The sequence below is a fragment of the Stegostoma tigrinum genome, chromosome 4 (genome assembly GCF_030684315.1).
Source record: "Stegostoma tigrinum isolate sSteTig4 chromosome 4, sSteTig4.hap1, whole genome shotgun sequence".
NCBI classification, from domain to species: Eukaryota; Metazoa; Chordata; class Chondrichthyes; order Orectolobiformes; family Stegostomatidae; genus Stegostoma; species Stegostoma tigrinum.
Window position 1 is genome coordinate 45,803,079 of NC_081357.1, and position 19,228 is coordinate 45,822,306.

At 41.9% G+C, this 19,228-nt stretch overlaps 1 protein-coding gene across 8 annotated transcripts in view; it reads right to left on the minus strand.

The window, feature by feature from the left end:
- Positions 1-19,228, minus strand: part of si:ch211-278j3.3 (E3 ubiquitin-protein ligase RNF19A) — an 81,197-nt gene that overhangs the window by 5,491 nt on the left and 56,478 nt on the right. For all 8 annotated transcript variants that reach the window (XR_009445678.1, XM_059645316.1, XM_048530248.2 and 5 more), the window contains 4 exons: positions 10,182-10,326; positions 9,315-9,477; positions 7,034-7,148; positions 4,610-4,744 (listed from right to left, as the gene is read on the minus strand). Coding sequence is in view for 7 of the 8 variants with exons in the window: in XM_059645316.1 (XP_059501299.1) it covers positions 4,610-4,744; positions 7,034-7,148; positions 9,315-9,477; positions 10,182-10,326 (558 nt within the window). In the remaining variant the exon portion in view is untranslated. The remainder of the gene's footprint in view (positions 1-4,609; positions 4,745-7,033; positions 7,149-9,314; positions 9,478-10,181; positions 10,327-19,228) is intronic.

Consider the following 19,228-nt stretch of genomic DNA (forward strand, 5'->3'; position numbering starts at 1 on the left):
TTAGAATTCTGGTTGGGTACAAATAAGAATTCTGGGTAACCTCAAGCTTATAGAGAATAAAAACTGCAACAGAATAGTTGAGTCTAAAAGCTAACGAACGCATAGATAAAGGTATCAGCTACAGCAGAGTTGGGCAATGTCAAAGTAGTGGAAATGTATGGGTTTTGTGAAACAACAGCAATGACTGAAGGTGTTTTGTGATGGCCTTGATATCTATTCACAAGCTTATCTCAACAAAATGGCAACTAAGTTGTCAACATTAAAGTACTCAAAATAATCAGCAGATTTGGCAAAAAAAATTATGATTTGTTGTTTTTGGCCTTTCAACAAAACTAGAAAAGGTTAGAGATAAACAAGTTTTATACGAGTACACAGACATGAAAGGGCAAAATACAGAATGAAAAAAATGGTGCGCAATAGCCGTGAAAGGCAGGAAAAATAAAAATGACAGAAGATATGATAATACAAAGCAAAAGTGTATGTTAATAGGATAAGGAAAGGAAAGATGGGTCCAGATGAGATTTCAGTAGAAAGAGCATGATCATTACCAACAGCTGACATTCAAAAGCAAAGCAAAATAAAATACAAACACAAACGAAAATCAAAATTGCAGGGGTAGGTGTTGCGATCTGATATTACTGAACTCAATATTGACTTTGCAAGGCAGTAAAAATGTCTCCTTGAAAAACGAGGTGCCGAATCTTGAACTTTTGTGGAGGTTCATTCAAACTGTGTAGGAGGCTAGGGTCAGAACGGTCTGAGTGGGAGTGGGACGGAGGGTTAAAATGAAAAGTAACCCAGAGGTTCAGTTGTACACTTAGACCGAGTGGAGCTGTCTCAATTGTGGCAAGTTCTGGGCCCCTAACATTACTGTGTCTACTTTGACTGATGTACAAAGTCTTGATTTTATAATTCTTGTGCTCATTTTCAATTCCTTGCATGACCTCACCAGTCCCATCTCTGTATTTGTAGGATATCTGTACTCGTGTAATTTTGGATTCTTGCAACCTCCCAATTATAGTTGCTTCCCTGTTTGTAGCCATATCTTCAACTGCCTAGGCTCAAGCTCTGAAACTCCATTCCTATTTCTCTCCATCTCTCTGCCTTGTATCTTTCAAAGATACTCTTAAGCTTCTGCCTCACTGACTTAAGTTTTCAGGCATCTGACCTGAAATCTTCATATGTCGCTTGGTATCATACATTTTTTTTAATGCTGCTGTTAAGCACATTAGGATATTTTATTATTGTGTTGTTTTCTCACATGCTGTCTCTCTGCCTTACATTAAACCTGCTATTCTCCAATTTTTTTTCAGGTCTGATCAACAGCCACAGGCTTCAAGCAATAACTGTTATTCCCTTCTCAGATACTGCCAGTTCTGCTGAAGGTTTCCAACATTTTCAACTTCCACAGCAACATAATAAAATGTGAGGCTGGATGAACACAGCAGGCCAAGCAGCATCTCAGGAGCACAAAAGCTGACGTTTCGGGCCTAGACCCTTCATCAGAGAGGGGGATGGGGGGAGGGAACTGGAATAAATAGGGAGAGAGGGGGAGGCGGACCGAAGATGGAGAGTAAAGAAGATAGGTGGAGAGAGTGTAGGTGGGGAGGTAGGAAGGGGATAGGTCAGTCCAGGGAAGACGGACAGGTCAAGGAGGTGGGATGAGGTTAGTAGATAGCTGGGGGTGCGAGGAAGGGATGGGTGAGAGGAAGAACCGGTTAGGGAGGCAGAGACAGGTTGGACTGGTTTTGGGATGCAGTGGGTGGGGGGGGAAGAGCTGGGCTGGTTGTGTGGTGCAGTGGGGGGAGGGGATGAACTGGGCTGGTTTAGGGATGCAGTAGGGGAAGGGGAGATTTTGAAACTGGTGAAGTCCACATTGATACCATATGGCTGCAGGGTTCCCAGGCGGAATATGAGTTGCTGTTCCTGCAACCTTCGGGTGGCATCATTGTGGCAGTGCAGGAGGCCCATGATGGACATGTCATCAAGAGAATGGGAGGGGGAGTGGAAATGGTTTGCGACTGGGAGGTGCAGTTGTTTGTTGCGAACTGAGCGGAGGTGTTCTGCAAAGCGGTCCCCAAGCCTCCGCTTGGTTTCCCCAATGTAGAGGCAGCCGCACCGGGTACAGTGGATGCAGTATACCACATTGGCAGATGTGCAGGTGAACCTCTGCTTAATGTGGAATGTCATCTTGGGGCTTGGGATGGGGGTGAGGGAGGAGGTGTGGGGACAAGTGTAGCATTTCCTGCGGTTGCAGGGGAAGGTGCCGGTGTGGAGGGGTTGCCCTCCAACCCCACCACACCCGGCACCTTCCCCTGCAACCGCAGGAAATGCTACACTTGTCCCCACACCACCTCCCTCACCCCCATCCCAGGCCCCAAGATGACATTCCACATTAAGCAGAGGTTCACCTGCACATCTGCCAATGTGGTATACTGCATCCACTGTACCCGGTGCGGCTTCCTCTACATTGGGGAAACCAAGCGGAGGCTTGGGGACCGCTTTGCAGAACACCTCCGCTCAGTTCGCAGCAAACAACTGCACCTCCCATTCGCAAACCATTTCCACTCCCCCTCTCATTCTCTTGATGACATGTCCATCATGGGCCTCCTGCACTGCCACAATGATGCCACCCGAAGGTTGCAGGAACAGCAGCTCATATTCCGCCTGGGAACCCTGCAGCCATATGGCATCAATGTGGACTTCACCAGTTTCAAAATCTCCCCTTCCCCTACTGCATCCCTAAACCAGCCCTGTTCATCCCCTCCCCCCACTGCACCACACAACCAGCCCAGCTCTTCCCCCCCACCCACTGCATCCCAAAACCAGTCCAACCTGTCTCTGCCTCCCTAACCGGTTCTTCCTCCCACCCCAAGCCGCACCCCCAGCTACCTACTAACCTCATCCCACCTCCTTGACCTGTCCGTCTTCCCTGGACTGACCTATCCCCTCCCTACCTCCCCACCTACACTCTCTCCACCTATCTTCTTTACTCTCCATCTTCGGTCCGCCTCCCCCTCTCTCCCTATTTATTCCAGTTCCCTCCCCCCATCCCCCTCTCTGATGAAGGGTCTAGGCCCGAAACGTCAGCTTTTGTGCTCCTGAGATGCTGCTTGGCCTGCTGTGTTCATCCAGCCTCACATTTTATTATCTTGGAATCTCCAGCATCTGCAGTTCCCATTATCTCTGACAACTTCCACAGCATTTTGTTTTCACCATTTGAGAGATTCAGCCCGAGGCAGTTGGCAGAAGAGGGTTTGGAATAGGTGGTAAAATGTGAGGCTGGATGAACACAGCAGGCCAAGCAGCTCCTGAGATGCTGCTTGGCCTGCTGTGTTCATCCAGCCTCACATTTTATTATCTTGGAATCTCCAGCATCTGCAGTTCCCATTCTCTCTTGGAATAGGTGGTTATGGGAAGGAGTTTGTAGCAAAGACAATGGTTTCAGTCTCTCCAATATTTAGTTGGAAGATATTTCTGCCCATCCTATACTGGACATTGGAAAAGCAGGCTGACAAATCAGAGATAGTGGTGGGGTTAAAAGAGTTGATAGCAAAGTATAACTGGGCCTAGTCACTTGTGGAAAACAATTCTCTGTTTTCAGGTGATAATTGCCTTCTGATCATGTGGTAGATAACAAAATATGCATGTTCTACAAAGGCAACCTCATCCACATTATAGTGCAAAGCAGATTATGCTTATTAACAAACAACAAACTGCAACAGGTCAACTGTTATTCAGTTTGCAACATTTATAAAGACATTTTGTTTCTCAAGAGGTGGTTTTGGGGTAAAGAAAAGAAAATACATCTTTCAGAAAGAATTGACAGAAGTAGCAAAGTCCTGCAGGAGGAGACTGGCAGGTAATATTGAGGCACATGAATTTGAAGACTCTCACATGGGATGCACTGGGAACTTATTAGGATGCAGGAAACAAGAAATGTTGAGAAATGAGACATGACCTTTTCAAATAATATTTGTAGTTCAATAAGCAGTTATTCAAGGATCAGGTCCCAGTGCACATTACACAATCAATCAAATCATGATTTCGGCAGGCAGAAACTAAGGGAATTTCTCCCCATACTTGTGCAAGTCAGCTGTTGGTTTTGTTTTGTTTGTTTTACTCTCAAAAACATTGATGACAAATAATTATATCCTGAAATGTCCTTTGGAAAGGAGATGGGCTTCAATGAAGAGTTGTTCTCCATTTTGCCAATAAAATGTCTAAACTCTTCATTCCTGAATTGGGAAGAAATTAAGGCTACAGACAGAAGGTTTAAAAAAAACAGATCATTCTTGTTGGGTCTGACAAGCTTAAAATATTTCTTTTACGTAAAGCTTGAAATGTGGAATTGGTGTAACTCATCATCATGAATTACATTTTTTGGTACAGCTCTTAAATTCCACTTTTTCAATACAATATTCTGTAACTAGCAAGATAAAATATTAACAAGGTATTTATGACAATGATTATGAGGATTTACATTGTGATAATTGCCCAGATAATTTTGAAACTTGAATGCATATATTACCAAGTATGGAGGTTACATACATGTAAAAGTATTTAGAATAAGGTTAACTATACAACTTTTAAGGAAAGCCACACTTACCAGAGGCAGCATCTTCATCTATTTCAATCTTCACTCCTTTTCCGTTTCCCGTCGTAACTCCACACCAATCGCTGCGACATAGCGACACTGGGACAACACCGTAAACGTAGGCAAGCATCACAGGCACCCCAATACCTTAAAATTAAAAAAAAGAGAAACTGTTTGCTGGAAAGGGAATAACTTCAAGAAGTAACCACGTTTTAAATAAAGTAGAGAAAAACCTTACACAGCTGTTAGCTGTGATTGAATAAGGAGGACGGTAGCCTGAGCAGGAGATTTTACACATGTGTATGTCTAAGTATACAAAAAAAGCAGAGATGGTAGACACTGGAGTCAGAGACGATACAGTGTTGAGCTGGAGGAACACAGCAGGTCAGGCAGTCGAGGGTCAGGGGAGTTGACGTTTTTGGGCGTAGAAAATTCATCAAGACTGGGGAAGGTGAAGGGAGCTGGGAAATAAATAGAGGGAAGATGGGTAGAGCTGGGACTGGGGGGTAGGTGGGATGGCGATAGGTGTATGCAGGTAGGGGCAGAGGGGATTGGTCAGTGGGAGGGGTGGGGCCGATAGGTGGGAAAAAAGAGGGAGATGTAGTTTCAGGTCAAGGAGGCGGGGATGAAAGGGAGGATTGGACACGGGATGTGGCCGGAGGTGGGGAAATTTTGAAACTAGTGAATTCACTGTTTAGGCCATTAGGCTGTAGGCTCTCGAGGTGGAATATGAGGTGTTGTTCCTCCAGGTAATGTGAGGCATCATTGTGGCACTGGAGGAGGCCCAGGATGGGCATGTCACCAAGGTTGTTTGGTGGGGGAGAGAGTTAAAATGGTTATCAACCAGAAGGTGTTGTTGATTATAGCATACAGAGCGTTGATGCTCTGCAAATCTGTCACCAAGATGACATCTGGTCTCACTGACGTAGAGGCGTTACATTGGGAGCAACAGGTACAGCAGACCACGTTGGAGGATGTACAGGTGAGCCTGTTGGGTATGGAAATTTTATCTTGGGCCTTGGATGGAGGTGAGGTGGTGGTGTGGGGCAGGTCTTGATTGACACAGGCTTGGAGGGCCAAAGGGCCTGTTTCTGTGCTGAAATTTTCTTTTTGTTCTTTGTTTGAAGCAACGCCAATACAGTTATCAGTGTAGTGAAGGAAGAGATGAGGAATGGTGCCAGTGTAATAGCGGAAGAGGGTTTGCTCCATGTATCCTACGAAGAGGCAGGCATAGGTTGGGCCCATATGGGTGCCCACAGCCACCGCTTTGGTGTGTACGATGTGGGAGGAGTTAAAAGAAAAGTTGTTGAGGGTAAGGACAAGTTCTGTTGAGCGGATGAGGGTGTCATTGGAGGGGGACTAGTTGGGCCTGCAGGTGAGGAAGGAGCTGAGGGCTTTTAGGCTATCTGCGTGGGGATACAAGTGTACAAGGACTGGAGGCATTTCTACATCTGAGATAATGGGAACTGCAGATGCTGGAGAGTCCACGATAACAAAGTGTGGAGCTGGATGAACACAGGAGGCCAAGCAGCATCTCAGGAGCACAAAAGCTGACGTTTCAGGCCTAGACCCTTCATCAGAGAGCTCTCTGATGAAGGGTCTAGGCCCGAAACATCAGCTTTTGTGTTCCTGAGATGCTGCTTGGCCTGCTGTGTTCATTCAGCTCCACACGGTGTTATCTTGCATTTCTATATCTGACAGGGTTCACCTGTACATCCTCCTACCTGGTCTACTGCACTCATTGCTCCCAACATAGCCTCCTCTACATTGGTGGGACCAAACGTAAACTCGGTGACAGATTTGCAGAGCACCTGCACTTCATGTGCTACAATCAACACTATCTTTCGGTTGCTAACCATTTTAACTCTCCCTCCCACTCCCTTGGTGATATGCCCATCCTGGGCCTCCTCCAGTGCCACAATGATGCCACATGCAAACTGGGGGAACAACATCTCATATTCTGCCTTGGGAGCCTACAACCTGATGGCCTAAACATTGAATTCACCAGTTTCAAAATCTCCCCACTCTGGCTTCACCCCAAATCCAACCCTCCAGCTCACTCTGCCTCCTTGATTTGACACTACTTTTCCATCTTCTTCCCCACCTACCTGCCCCACCCTTCCCAGTGACCAATCCCCACTACACCTACTTGCATCCACCTACCTTGCCCCAACCCCAACCCCAAACCCATCCCTCTCCCTCTCTATTTCCCAGCTCTCTTCCCTCTCCCTAGTGCTGAAGGAGGATCTAGGCCTGAAACGTCAATGCCTCTGGTGCTGCCTGACCTGCTGTGCTCCTCCAGATATACAAGAAAAGCGTTCACATAATCTGTTTCCTCATTGAAAAGACAGCAAAAAAATCTCATCTAATATAATTTGCCATTTTTATAAATTGAAAGAATCTATTGAATATTATTATCCTGAAATTTAACCTTACCAACTGTTATTGCAGCTAACACAGGAGAGACGATAATCGATAGAACCACTCCTCCAGCCACAGCAAGCCTCCGTCTATGTTTTGATATTTTGTTACTTTCACAACGGCTGTATATCTTAAGAAACGTACAAGAACAAATTTTAGTTACATTAAGACGTACCAAAAAACTGCAGATGCTAGAGGAATGCAGCCAGCCTGGCAGCATCTGTGGAGACAGAGCAATGTTAACGTTTCAAGTCTAGTGTCCCTTCTTCAGGGCTGGAGGATGACTGCTTGATTTTAAATATTAACACTGTTTTCCTCTCCACAGGTTCTGCCAGACCTGCTGAATTTCTCTACCAATTAATGGTTTTGTTTCTTTTCTTCATATTAGTTTCAATTTACCTAAAAATCCATATTTTGTTTTAAATCTGAGCAAACTACTGCATGTTACTAATTATGTAGGACCTTCCCCGATCAGATTCATAAAGTTCTATTTAGGAGAGTACAACAGGGTTTTTAAGTGAAATCTAGATTAATACACTCGGGTTTTAAATGCTTCAAAAACTAGCTGGCAGTGCTGCAGAGGGGGTGTAAACACTAAGGTACATCAAGAAAATAAAAACACAAAGTACAGCATTTACACAGTGCCATCCATGACCGTTTTCAGAATAGGGATCAAAACAACTTTTATAGGTGAGGGCTCACATTGAGATTTTCTTGAGGGATTTTGATTTTCAGGAGATACGTTTTGGGTTTAATCCCTACCAATACCTTCATTAGAAAATGCTGTTATCTTGTAGCAATAGATTCTGTATGTGTGTTGAACTTTTATTTGTTATAAACAAAAGACTGTATAAACTCCGATACTCTACTGCCAAAATGAAAATTCTAATTACTTGGCAGACAGTAATTTATAGGAATTTGTCTCATTTCTGCTGCCCTGTTAAAAATTAATTGCAAGCAATTTGTGCTCTCCAGTATTCTCTGGTTTTGTTCTGCCGATTTCAGATTGCTTTCCCCTTTCTGTTTAAAGCGAACAAGTGGCAAACACATCAGGATACAGACTTCCAACGGCCCATCTGTGCAACAAAAGGGAATGCACAGAAGATAATTCCATTGCACTTAGTTGATAACAAATGGGTTAATTCATATATACTTTATATTTCAGTGCTATCTCTCCTCTGCCCTCCTACCGTGCCAATCCTGTAGGTACAGACTGCTGCTACTGAAGCAGTTGAAGATGGTTGGGCCTAGGACATTACACTGAGGAAATCCTGCAGAGATGTCCTGGAGCTGAGGTGACCGGCATCCAACCCTCACACCCTGCACAAAGGAAAATGATTATGTTTCCAACCAGTGGAGAGCTTTCCCTCACTGATTCCCATTTACTCCAGTTTTGCACAATTACATGTGGCCTTTGCGTTAAGGGCAATTACTTTCCCTTTTACCTTTGGAACTTGGCTCTTTTGTCCATATTTGAACTAAGGCTGTAAAGACGCCAGGAGCTGAATGGCCCTGGCAGAACCCAAAATGGGAAATCAGCAGTCTATTACTAAGCTTGATAGCACTGCAATAATGATCGAGAGTAAACTGAACAATGTTGACCGGACAATGCCAATGTCTTCACATGAATAACTGTACTTCAATGAGACAGAGGAACCCCAATGCAAACAGGCCAGTTACATTAAAGTCACATAACAGCATTTTTTTTGCAGGCACGGAGGGAATCATTCAATGGCACTCTATGCCCAAGATCTGGCATCAGGAGAAAGGGAAGACCCTGCAAACAGCCAGTCTCCTAGCAAAACTGCAGGCACTACCTCCTCCCCTCACACTAGCCAAGTGCGCTCCCTAACCTCTCAGTAGCTGGCAAATCCCTCCCAAAGACTCCCATCCTGCCCACACTCACCTCCGACTAGGGATCCATGGTTGAATGCCTCCTGCAAGGCAGAGTAATAGTGATTGTGGCAACAGTGGCCAGACATACTGCCAGCATTGAAGACCTGTCAGCCTCTCGATTCTACCTGAGCCTTAATCTAGTCGAAGTCCTAAAGATCTCCAGGTGCATTGGATCTCTCCACCCCATTCTCCAACTAACAGTTGAGAGCCCTGTTTCAGTCATTCAATTCTATTAATATTTTCTAGTATTAATTGCAGTAACAGTTCAGAGTCCTTCGTGAAATACAATGCTGCATCACCAAAGCACAAGGAAATAATTCAATAAAATCTTACATAAATTTTGATGACTCTAAAGAGGCCTACTGAAGGCCCAAACGCTTGATCTATTGTGCGTTGTTACCTTTCGGCCTACGTAGATGGGGAGCCCAACCATCATAACTGGAACAGCAATGCCCGCAATCAAGGTAATTCCAATTGGAGCACCAACCAACATACCCACTTGCCAGAGAATCTTCTTCTTCCGGCTCCAAGGTTTCTTACCCCAAAAAGTGCAGCCAGAGGGACTGTAAATGAAAAAATTCAAATAAAGGTAATGTGGAATCACATTTCCCTTGAAATGAAGAAACTTGTATTAACCATTGAATGCAGAAAGTATGAGTTAACTAAACTTTTAAAAAGGGCAAGATAACAAAGTGTGAAGCTGGATGAACACAGCAGGCCAAGCAGCATCTCAGGAGCACAAAAGCACAAATTGTATATAACCGCAATGGTTTGATGTTTTTCATTTCAAGTTGGCCATGACACTGTTTGATACTTAGAAAGGTTACTGCACAGGAAGAGACTGTTTAGCTCATTGTGCCTATGCCAGCTAATAATCTTGCTCCCCATTCCAATTCCATTTTCTCCTGAAATTTCACAACTCTAGACACCCAACATTTTCCTCATGACTCCTCTATTCCTTCTACTATGTCTTGCAAAACACTGGCAAGCAGGTGCAGCGAGAGATTAGGAAGGCAATTCCCAGCTGATCATATTACTGGATAACTGAGACTCAAGAATGACAATTGTGTAGGGGCACGAAGACAAACATACATACAACTTTTCTCCCATCTTTCAGTCAGAGGTAGTGCTAGGTGAGGCTACAGAAAACCTTCTGTTCATTTCTAACACTTGCATTAGGTACAGAATACTGGCAGATCCCATTTTCAGGTCATAGAAGTGAAAAACAAGCAGTCATAAATATTGTTGTAAATCTAAGTTGCCATACCTGAGGTAGTGCAGATCTGTAATCTCCTTCATGCACAGCCAGCAGAACTGGCAACCACACACAGCACATGTCATTCTATTACAGCTTCCATCGTTCATCTTCAGAATAAAAGCACCACAGCGTGGACATGGCTTGATCTCTTCAGCTACAAAAATGAACAATAAGAAGGAAACAGGGTCTTATACTATAACCAGCAAATCTCAAATCAAATTTGCACGAAACCATCCATAACGAAACAACGCTGATTTACTTATCCTTTCACTATACCTTCCTATTCCACCCTAAGCCAAAACATCTTCATTCTATTCTTTCAAGTAGATTACAGTCTGCAAAACTAAAGGAAAATATAACAGGAAAGGCCACTGAAAACTGATTTTGTCATTGAATAGCCATTGGATTTGCATAATAGGTAATATCTTGTGGTCAGAAGTTGTACAAATATTGAGCTCAATTACCAAAAGTAACTGAAGGGGGTTGGGTAAATCGGTCAAATGACCAGCTTCTGATTGACCTCAACTACGTCAAGTTGGTTGTTCTCATGTGAGTAACAATGAGAAGAAAATCATGGACATTTGCAACAGGCTCAAGTTATGGAGGGCTACTGGAATTGAACCTTGGGAGATAGATGGGGAGATGTTGACAAACACACACCTTTTGGGCCATTTCACATGGTTTTGAAATAGCTAATGGCAAAATAAAGGCTGTTGATCATGCACTGTCTCTCAGACTCAAGATGGAATGACATAGTTTGCAAAAATAAAAGACCAGGTGTCTTTTGTTTCGAAATCACAAGTTAAAGATACTTTCATGGTTAAGATAAAAGATTTAAGAAGTGTCAACTCAAATAGTTTGCCAAGACAGATCTAACTTCTGTTGAGGTTGGTTGGCTCGCCGAGCTGGTTTGTTGTTCCTCAGACGTATTATCACCATGCTGGGTAACATCATCAGTGCAGCCTCCAATTAAGCGTCGGTGTGTTTTCCCGCCTGGTTTTTAATAAATAATCACACAGAACTCAGCCGCATATACACTCCACTATGAAGGAAAACCGGAAGTGAGGCAATCCAGCTCAACGGATTCCAGAGTTTAAAAACCAGGGGAGAAAATACACCAACACCTCATCAGAGGCTGCAGTGTATTCCCACGTGGTTTTTAAACTCTGGAGTCAGTTGAGCTGAATTGCCTCACTTCCGGTTTTCCTGCGTAGTGAAGTGTATATGGGGTCAAGTTCTATGTGATTATTTATTAAAATCCAGGCAGGAAAACACACTGATGGTTCATCAGAGGTTGGACTGATGTTATCCAGCATGGTAACAAAACGTCTGCGCAAGAACAACCCAGCACGGCAAGCCAATCAACCTCAAAACCCATAACCCGAGCTATAAATATACTCCAAAACCTTACAGATGCAACTTTGCTGGCATTTAGTGAACTCAAACTTGCTACTGAAAGTGCTGCAATAAACATGTCAATTATTACAAAGTATGATTCAGGATTAGTGTCATTGTCAGAGTGAAACATCACTTGTTTATTTGCTGCTGAGTGAATCAAAGTAGATCAGTGATACAATCAAAAATTCTGTTTGAACTTTAAAAATAAAAGTTACACTTATAGTCCAGATGATCCTCTTGATTACTTCAGTCTTCTACTCACCAAGTCTCTACACATGCATAGGATAAGAGGAATTGAGAAATAATTAAAAATATTTACTGGTATAGTTTTCATACTGACAGGACCTGCAAGAACTTCAGTTACAATGTTATCCTTGTTTAAATCTGTTACCTTGCTCACAAACAATGAAGTTTGTTTAAAATTATGCTAGTATAGTGCAGTCTTTCTGCTTTGCTATATGAGTTTACCTGTAAATGATTATTCTTAACCTGTGCTTAATGTGCTAGAGGGGGGTTATTTTCCATCTTTTAAGATCAAAGAAGAATATAGTGAAAAACCACACACGTCAATAAATTAATTAGCATGATAAAGGGTCTGATCATTCTAAGCAAAAAGTAAATTTGGCAGAAACCAAATATGTCTGTTCTGTTCAAGGACTCAGAAACACAGAAAACAGGAGCAGGAATGGGTCATTTGGCCCTACATCTGCTCTGCCATTCATTATGATCATCCAACTCAACAGACTGTTTCCACTTTTCCCCTACACTCTTGATCCCTGCATCTCCAAGTGCTTTATCCAACTCCTTCTGAAATCAACAATGTTTTGGCCTCCATTATTTTCTCTAGTAGAAAATTCTGTAGGTGAATAAATTTCTCCTCACCTCAGTCTTAAAATTGTTTGTCCCATATTCATTGTTCTGGACTCCCTCATCATCGAGAACATCCCTCCTGCATCTACCCTGTCTAGTCTTGTTAGAATTTTATATATGTTTCCAATGAGATAGCCCAATATTCTTCTGAACTCAAGCAAATAAAATCTATTGCACCTGCATCTTACCTTCAGAAACTGGTAAACGAGAAACCCACATCTTGTTGCACATTCCCTTTTTGCAATTAATAGCCAGATAATAATCTGCCTGTTTTTACTCCTGAAATGGGTAACTTCATTTACTCACGGTATACTGCACGTGCCTTGCATTTGTCCACTCACTCAACTTGTCAAAATCACACCGAAGCATCTCTCTATCTTCCTCACAGTTCACACTCCCACCCCAGCTTTGTGACATCTGCAAATTTGGAGATGTTATGGTTACCCCATCTTTTGGAACTCAGTTTTCTTTCGTTTTCTCATTTTGGTTTAGAACTGTAAGCGGAAATTGAGAGTTGAACTTTGAGTAACAGCTTGTCTTAAGAAAAAGAAACAAACTGATATTTGTTTATGGGAACTGGCCTGGAGAGTTAATTGCAGGTTAGGGATCATTTTAAGAACACAGCAGATATTTCAGCATCTGAGATCCATTATGCTCAAGGAACCATGACTGCTTCATGTTAAAACAGACTATCAAAGGGAGGCTAGTGTCAGCCTGACAAACAAAGAAATTGTGAAAACAAAAAAAAAAGAGAAACCATAAATTGAATTGGCTTTGAACTACGTTTTCAGACAGACAGGCTTTGGGTGTGAAAGCTCCTGGAAGTAGTTTTGGTTGCTCTCCAGTTATCAACTCATTGCAAGTTCGGACAATGGTATCCCAGTTAGAAGTAGTGATATTCCTCAGTGCCTACCAGGAGCTGTTTGCATTGACCGGTGTCCTCAAATCAAGCAAGATACAATCCCATGTGCCTGTGATACTGAGCATCACTGAACCTGCTTAAGTGAACTGGCCAGTTACATCTCTTATTTTTCTTTTGATTTATCCCTTAATTCGGTCTATGAAAAAAGGGGGCTACGTTCACAGAAGATTGGGTTTAAATCATAAACATTCATTGGAATGCCTTGTTTTTCAGCTTTGCTCTGCTAATGTTATAGTATTAATAATAAATTGCCAAGTTTTGTTTGAACCATAAACCTGGGGTTTAATATTCGTTATTCTTAAAGTCTGATTAGGAATTATTACAACAATTTTGAGAGTCAGTGAATGCTTTAATTTAACAGAGACACAGTTTGGTTTGGCTTGCTGCCCCCTGTCATAACAATCTAAATCATGAATACATTTTGTGTACAGCTGGGGTCCTAGCACTGATTCCTGTGGTACTCCACCTGTCATTGCCTGCTAATAAGAAAACAATCCATTTATTCCTACTGTTTCCTAACTGCCAACTAGTTTTCTACCCATCTCAATACACCACACCCAGTTCTATGTGCTTTAATTTTACGCACTGATCTCTCATGTGAGACTACATTATAAGCCTTCTGAAAGTCCAAATAAACCACATCCACTGCTCTCCTTGAAGAATTCCAGTAAGATTTGTCAAGCATGGTTTTCCTTTCATAAATCCATGCTGAATGTGTCTGATTTTGCTCCTCTAGCTCTGCAGTCTATTTCATGTTATAAAATGATAATGATTTTCTTTTATGAGGTGGGAATACCATACAAATGTTCTGGTGAATGTCACTGTCTTAATTCACTCTTTTCCTGTGCCATTCAATTCTATCTGCCAAAACTGGACATGGATCAGAAACATTGTCTCTTGTGTATGTCATTGCCTGTTAGGAAGTTGTAAAATTCCAACATAGAAGAGGGAGGCAATGAAGAAAGAATAGAAAGGGAAGATAAAATTGAACTGATTAGACCCCCTGGCACAGTGGAATAGAAATGACAATGGCAAACACAGTCCTATCAACCCTGCAAAGCTGTCTTTACTAACACTTGGCATCTGGGGCTGTACCAAAATTGGGACAGTTGTCTCACAGGATCATCCAGTAACGGCCTGACACAGTCATACTCATGGAATCATACATGGGCATGTTCTCTCCCAATGACAAGACAGACCCAGCAGATGTAATGGCCCTGTGGAATACAATCTGGAGGGAACTGAGAGTCTGGTACATCCCCTCTGAAACCATGAAGTCTTATGGCATCATGTTAAACACGGACAAGGGAACTTCCTGCTTATAATGCATACCACTCACCCCCTGGTGATGAATCAATGCTCTTCCATGCAGAACCTTAGTTTGTTTCAGCACTGACAGAGTAGGGGCACAGAATGTAGTCTTGGTGGGTGACTTCAAATGTCCACCACCAAGAATGACTTTGCAGCACCACTACCGACTAAGCTGGTCAAGTCCAAAAGGCCACAGCTACTAGACTGGGCCTATGGCAGGTGAGTGAACGAACAAGGGGGAAAAACATACTTGACTTCATCCTCACTAGCCTGCTGCAGGTACAAGCCAGAGTTGACACGAGTGACCAGTTCATAGTTATTGTGAAGACGAAGTCCCACCATTACATGGAGAATACCCTCTAATGTCCTGTGTGGCACCATCACCGTGCTGACCAGCAATTCAATAGTGGGCATCCATCAAAGTGATGTGGCCCATAAGCAGTAGCACAATTATACTCAAACACAATCTGCCACCTCATGGCCTGGTATATATTTCACTCTACCAATACCATCAAATCAAGGGATGAAAACTGGTTCAATGAAGAATGCAGGATGGAATGCAGAGAACAGCACTAGCTATACCTAAAATAAGGTGACCATCTGGTACAACTATAATGTAGGACTATGTTAATGCTGAACAACGAAAGTAGCTTGCAGTAGACAGAGTTAAATAATCCCATAACCAACAGATTCGATCCAAGTTCTGCAGTTTTGCCACATCCAATCAGGAATGATGGCAAGTAATTAAACAATTCACTGGAAGTGGGTCCCCAAATATCACCAACCTTCAATTATCAGGGAGCCCAGCACACCAGTACTAAAGACAAGGCTGAAGGACTCACAACCACCATCAGTAAGAACAGCCAAATGAGTGATCCCTAACAAGCTGAAGAGTCCTATGCATCATGGGTATAAACCTTCAGCCAAGTCAATTCACTCCATATGATACTGCACATTAAACCAATTAATATGATGAGGGCTCATAGTATTGGAGGTGGCATATTAGCATGGATTGAGACTGGCTACCTTGTTAAAGACAGAGTTGAGAAAGTGAGGACATTTTCAGGATGACAATCTTTAACTACTGGAGTGCCACAGGGATCGGTGCTGAGCCCACAATTATTTACAATATATATAAAAGACTTAGATCAGAGGAGTTTATGTACGATGTCAAATTTACAGATGACAAAAATATTGGGAATGCAAGTGTTGAGAATGACACAAAGATTCTGCAAAGAGATATAGACAGATTAAGTGAAAGGGCAAACGGCAGAAAGAATACAAATGAGAAAATGAGAGATTCTGCACTTTTAGTAGGAATGATAGAGGAGCTGAACATTAATTAAACATTGGAAAGAACGGCAGGAAGCTACACTAAATGGATTTGGGACTCCTTCGGCATAAATCTCAAAAAGCTAGCAGATAATTTCCAGAGGTAATACAGAAGGGAAATGAAACGTTGGTGTTTATTTCAAAGAGAATGGAGCATAAAAATAGAGAACTCTTGCTGAAGCTATGCAAGGCACTAGTTAGATCACACCTAGAAAATTGTGCACAGTTTTGGGCTCCTTACGTAAACAAAGATATTCTGGCCTTAGAGAAGATTCACTAGATTGATCTCATGTATGGAGGAACTGTTTTATGTTTTGGGTAGGTTGGGCCTAAACTCTTTGGAGTTTAGAAGCAAGAGCGGCGACCTTATTAAAACGTCAAGATTCTTTGGGGACTTGTCAGGATAGATGTGGAGAGGCTGTTTCCCTTTGTGGGTGTGTCTCAGATCAGAAGGCATATTCTCAGAGTAATGGGTCATTCATTTAAAATGAGAAGGAATTTCTTCTGTCAAAGGGTAGTGAATCTGTAGAAATTTTACCATAGGTTGAGTCATCAAGGTTGTAATTTGAGATGGAATAAGCAGATTTTTATTCAGTAAGGGAACCATGGGCTATAACAAAAAGGCAAGAAAATGGAGTTGAGGATTATCGTATCAATCATGAACTCATTGTATGGCCAAGCAGATTTAAGGTCTGAATAGCCTACATCTCATGACCTAACTGCTGTGTGGTCTCTTTAATTCCTCAGGTTTTGTTTTTAAAAAGAAACTCATGAGGATGGCCTAACTCATTGATATTGGAGGTCTGACAGTGCCTTGAAAATCCAGCAAATAAACACGCACACTTCTTAAAAACTCTGTGGATTCAATAGTTTCATTCCCCCACTCCAGCTCTTTCCATGATAACAGACAGGCATCCCTGGCAGAGTTACTGCATTCACTTTGGAACTGCAGGTTCATAAAATCAAGATACAGGTCATGAATAGTTATGATCAATTTTGCAAATTGATTTGTCTACAAGCTTTTAATGCAATCTCCCCTGCACAGACAGCCATAGCTACTTTCCCAGAGAAGAAATTACATTCGCAAAAGGGAAGCAGATCAATCTTGCTTGTACCTACAGTGAACTATTCCAAGTGCATAAAACAGAAAGAGATGGAGATTTACTGGAACGATATCAGAGATGCAGGACTTCAATTTATGTGAATAGGCTAAATAGGCTAAGACTCCTTTCAGTAAACTAAGGGTGGTTAAGGGAGATGTGATTGATCTGTTCAAAATATTGAAATGTTTCAACAGATGAAATACATAGAAACATTGCACCAGAGAGTTCAGATTTAAGACAATGTACAGAAGAACCAAAATCAGACTTTTTTAAAGCAATAAATTATGATGCTTTAAGTTCCTTATATTTACTTCTCCTGTACTTTCTGCTGATTCAATTTCAAAGTTCCCACTTAATTGCATTTCCTTTTAGAGTTCATGCTTCATTCCTTATCAGTCTTTACTTAAAACATTTCCTACCCAAAGTCTCTATTTCCTTAGGAACAAAATGCAAACAAAAGTTCTGTGATATTGAATTCCGAAGGGCAGCATTTGTAAGGCAACATTTTTGCTACTTCATGGGTTGAACCAAACTCTGCCAGGCCAACAACACTCTATTAAAAAACTCCACTGTGACATGCACTGGATACCAACAATACTTAATTGAAAAAAAATGATGTAAGAAACATATTCGATATGCACAGGAATTCCTCTGCTTACTTCATGTTCCAGAAATCATAATTTTTTAAATGATCACAGATTTCAGCAAACACTATTTCACATCACACCTCTCTGATGAAGGGTGTCGGCCCAAAATGTCAGCTTCTGTGCTCCTGAGATGCTGCTTGGCCTGCTGTGTTCATCCAGCTTCACGCTTTGTTAACTAGTACACATTAACTCGCTTTGCAGGAATAGATAGTCCTCTCCCACCAAACTAAAAATATTCTACGTAAACAGACAGTGCAGCACTCAACCATCAAGGTGACCATATTAAAAAAAAATCAAATCAGAGTTGAGATAAAGATCAGGTTACTAAGGGAAAAGTAAGTGAATACTTGAGTAGCTGTTTACTAAATATCACCGTTTTTGAACTTTAATGGATGACTGCAATATCAATTAATTAGAGATAATAATGAGGGCTTGTGGAAAAACTATTAAAATGTATGAATCAATGGAAAACGATAAATAAGAGAGAACATCAATAACTTAAAAAAAAGGTTTTCTGCTTATTAGCTCTGTGGCACAGATCTTAAGATCACATGGGACCGTGCCAATATATGTTTAGGGCTTTCTAGCAAACTACAGTGTAAGATCAGTATGAAGGAACATGCTGTTGTATAACGAGCAACACAGATATGTAAAAGAATGAAATGGATATCTAAAGAAGTTGTGAATAAAAAGAAGTCTGATTTTTAATTGGCTCAAGAGGTTAGGTCATTTCCCAGGAGCCTAGTTGATAAGCAATTGATTCTTCATCCTGGATAAAGAGGGAGGAAGGGAACTGGAAGAACAATATTTTCGCCTGGAATTCTGAAATACACATGTAGAGCAATTTCCTGCATTCTATTTTTAGCTTCATTTACAGTGTTCCAATGCACAAAACACTAGACAATTACATTTCAATTTATTCAATAATTATTGTTTTATCAGGTCAACTGAAGCACTTTCAGGGAGAATTTAAATGGAGCAGGCATTACAGCAGGAATGTCTACATCATATTGCTGGTGTTGAGAAAACTAGTCACAATTAAGCTGAGTTAGGAAAGGCCAAACACTGAAATCACATTTTTTAGCTATGGGATATCAATTAGGTTCACTAACTCCTTGAGAGCAATTTTCTGATCTTAACCAAATTTAATTGGCACCTTGGGGATTTAATGGAACAAACTTATCTCTCCTGTACCACACAAAGGCCATCTACATAGAATACTGGCTTCGCTGAAGATCTCATAGGGCTTTCACTCATTAAGAGGCACTCAGTTCTGACTGTGGTAACAGTTCTGGGAAGAGTGTAGTGCAGGAGTGAAGGTCGCTGAAAACCATCACAATGCTCTTACTTACACTATCCTGCCCTCCACTATCTGGTGACTTCATTACATGATGCTCCATCCTCCCCCATTCAATTGTGTCCATTAATCCAGGAGTAACCTTGGGGCTGGTTCATAGTCCATAGGGAATTCTG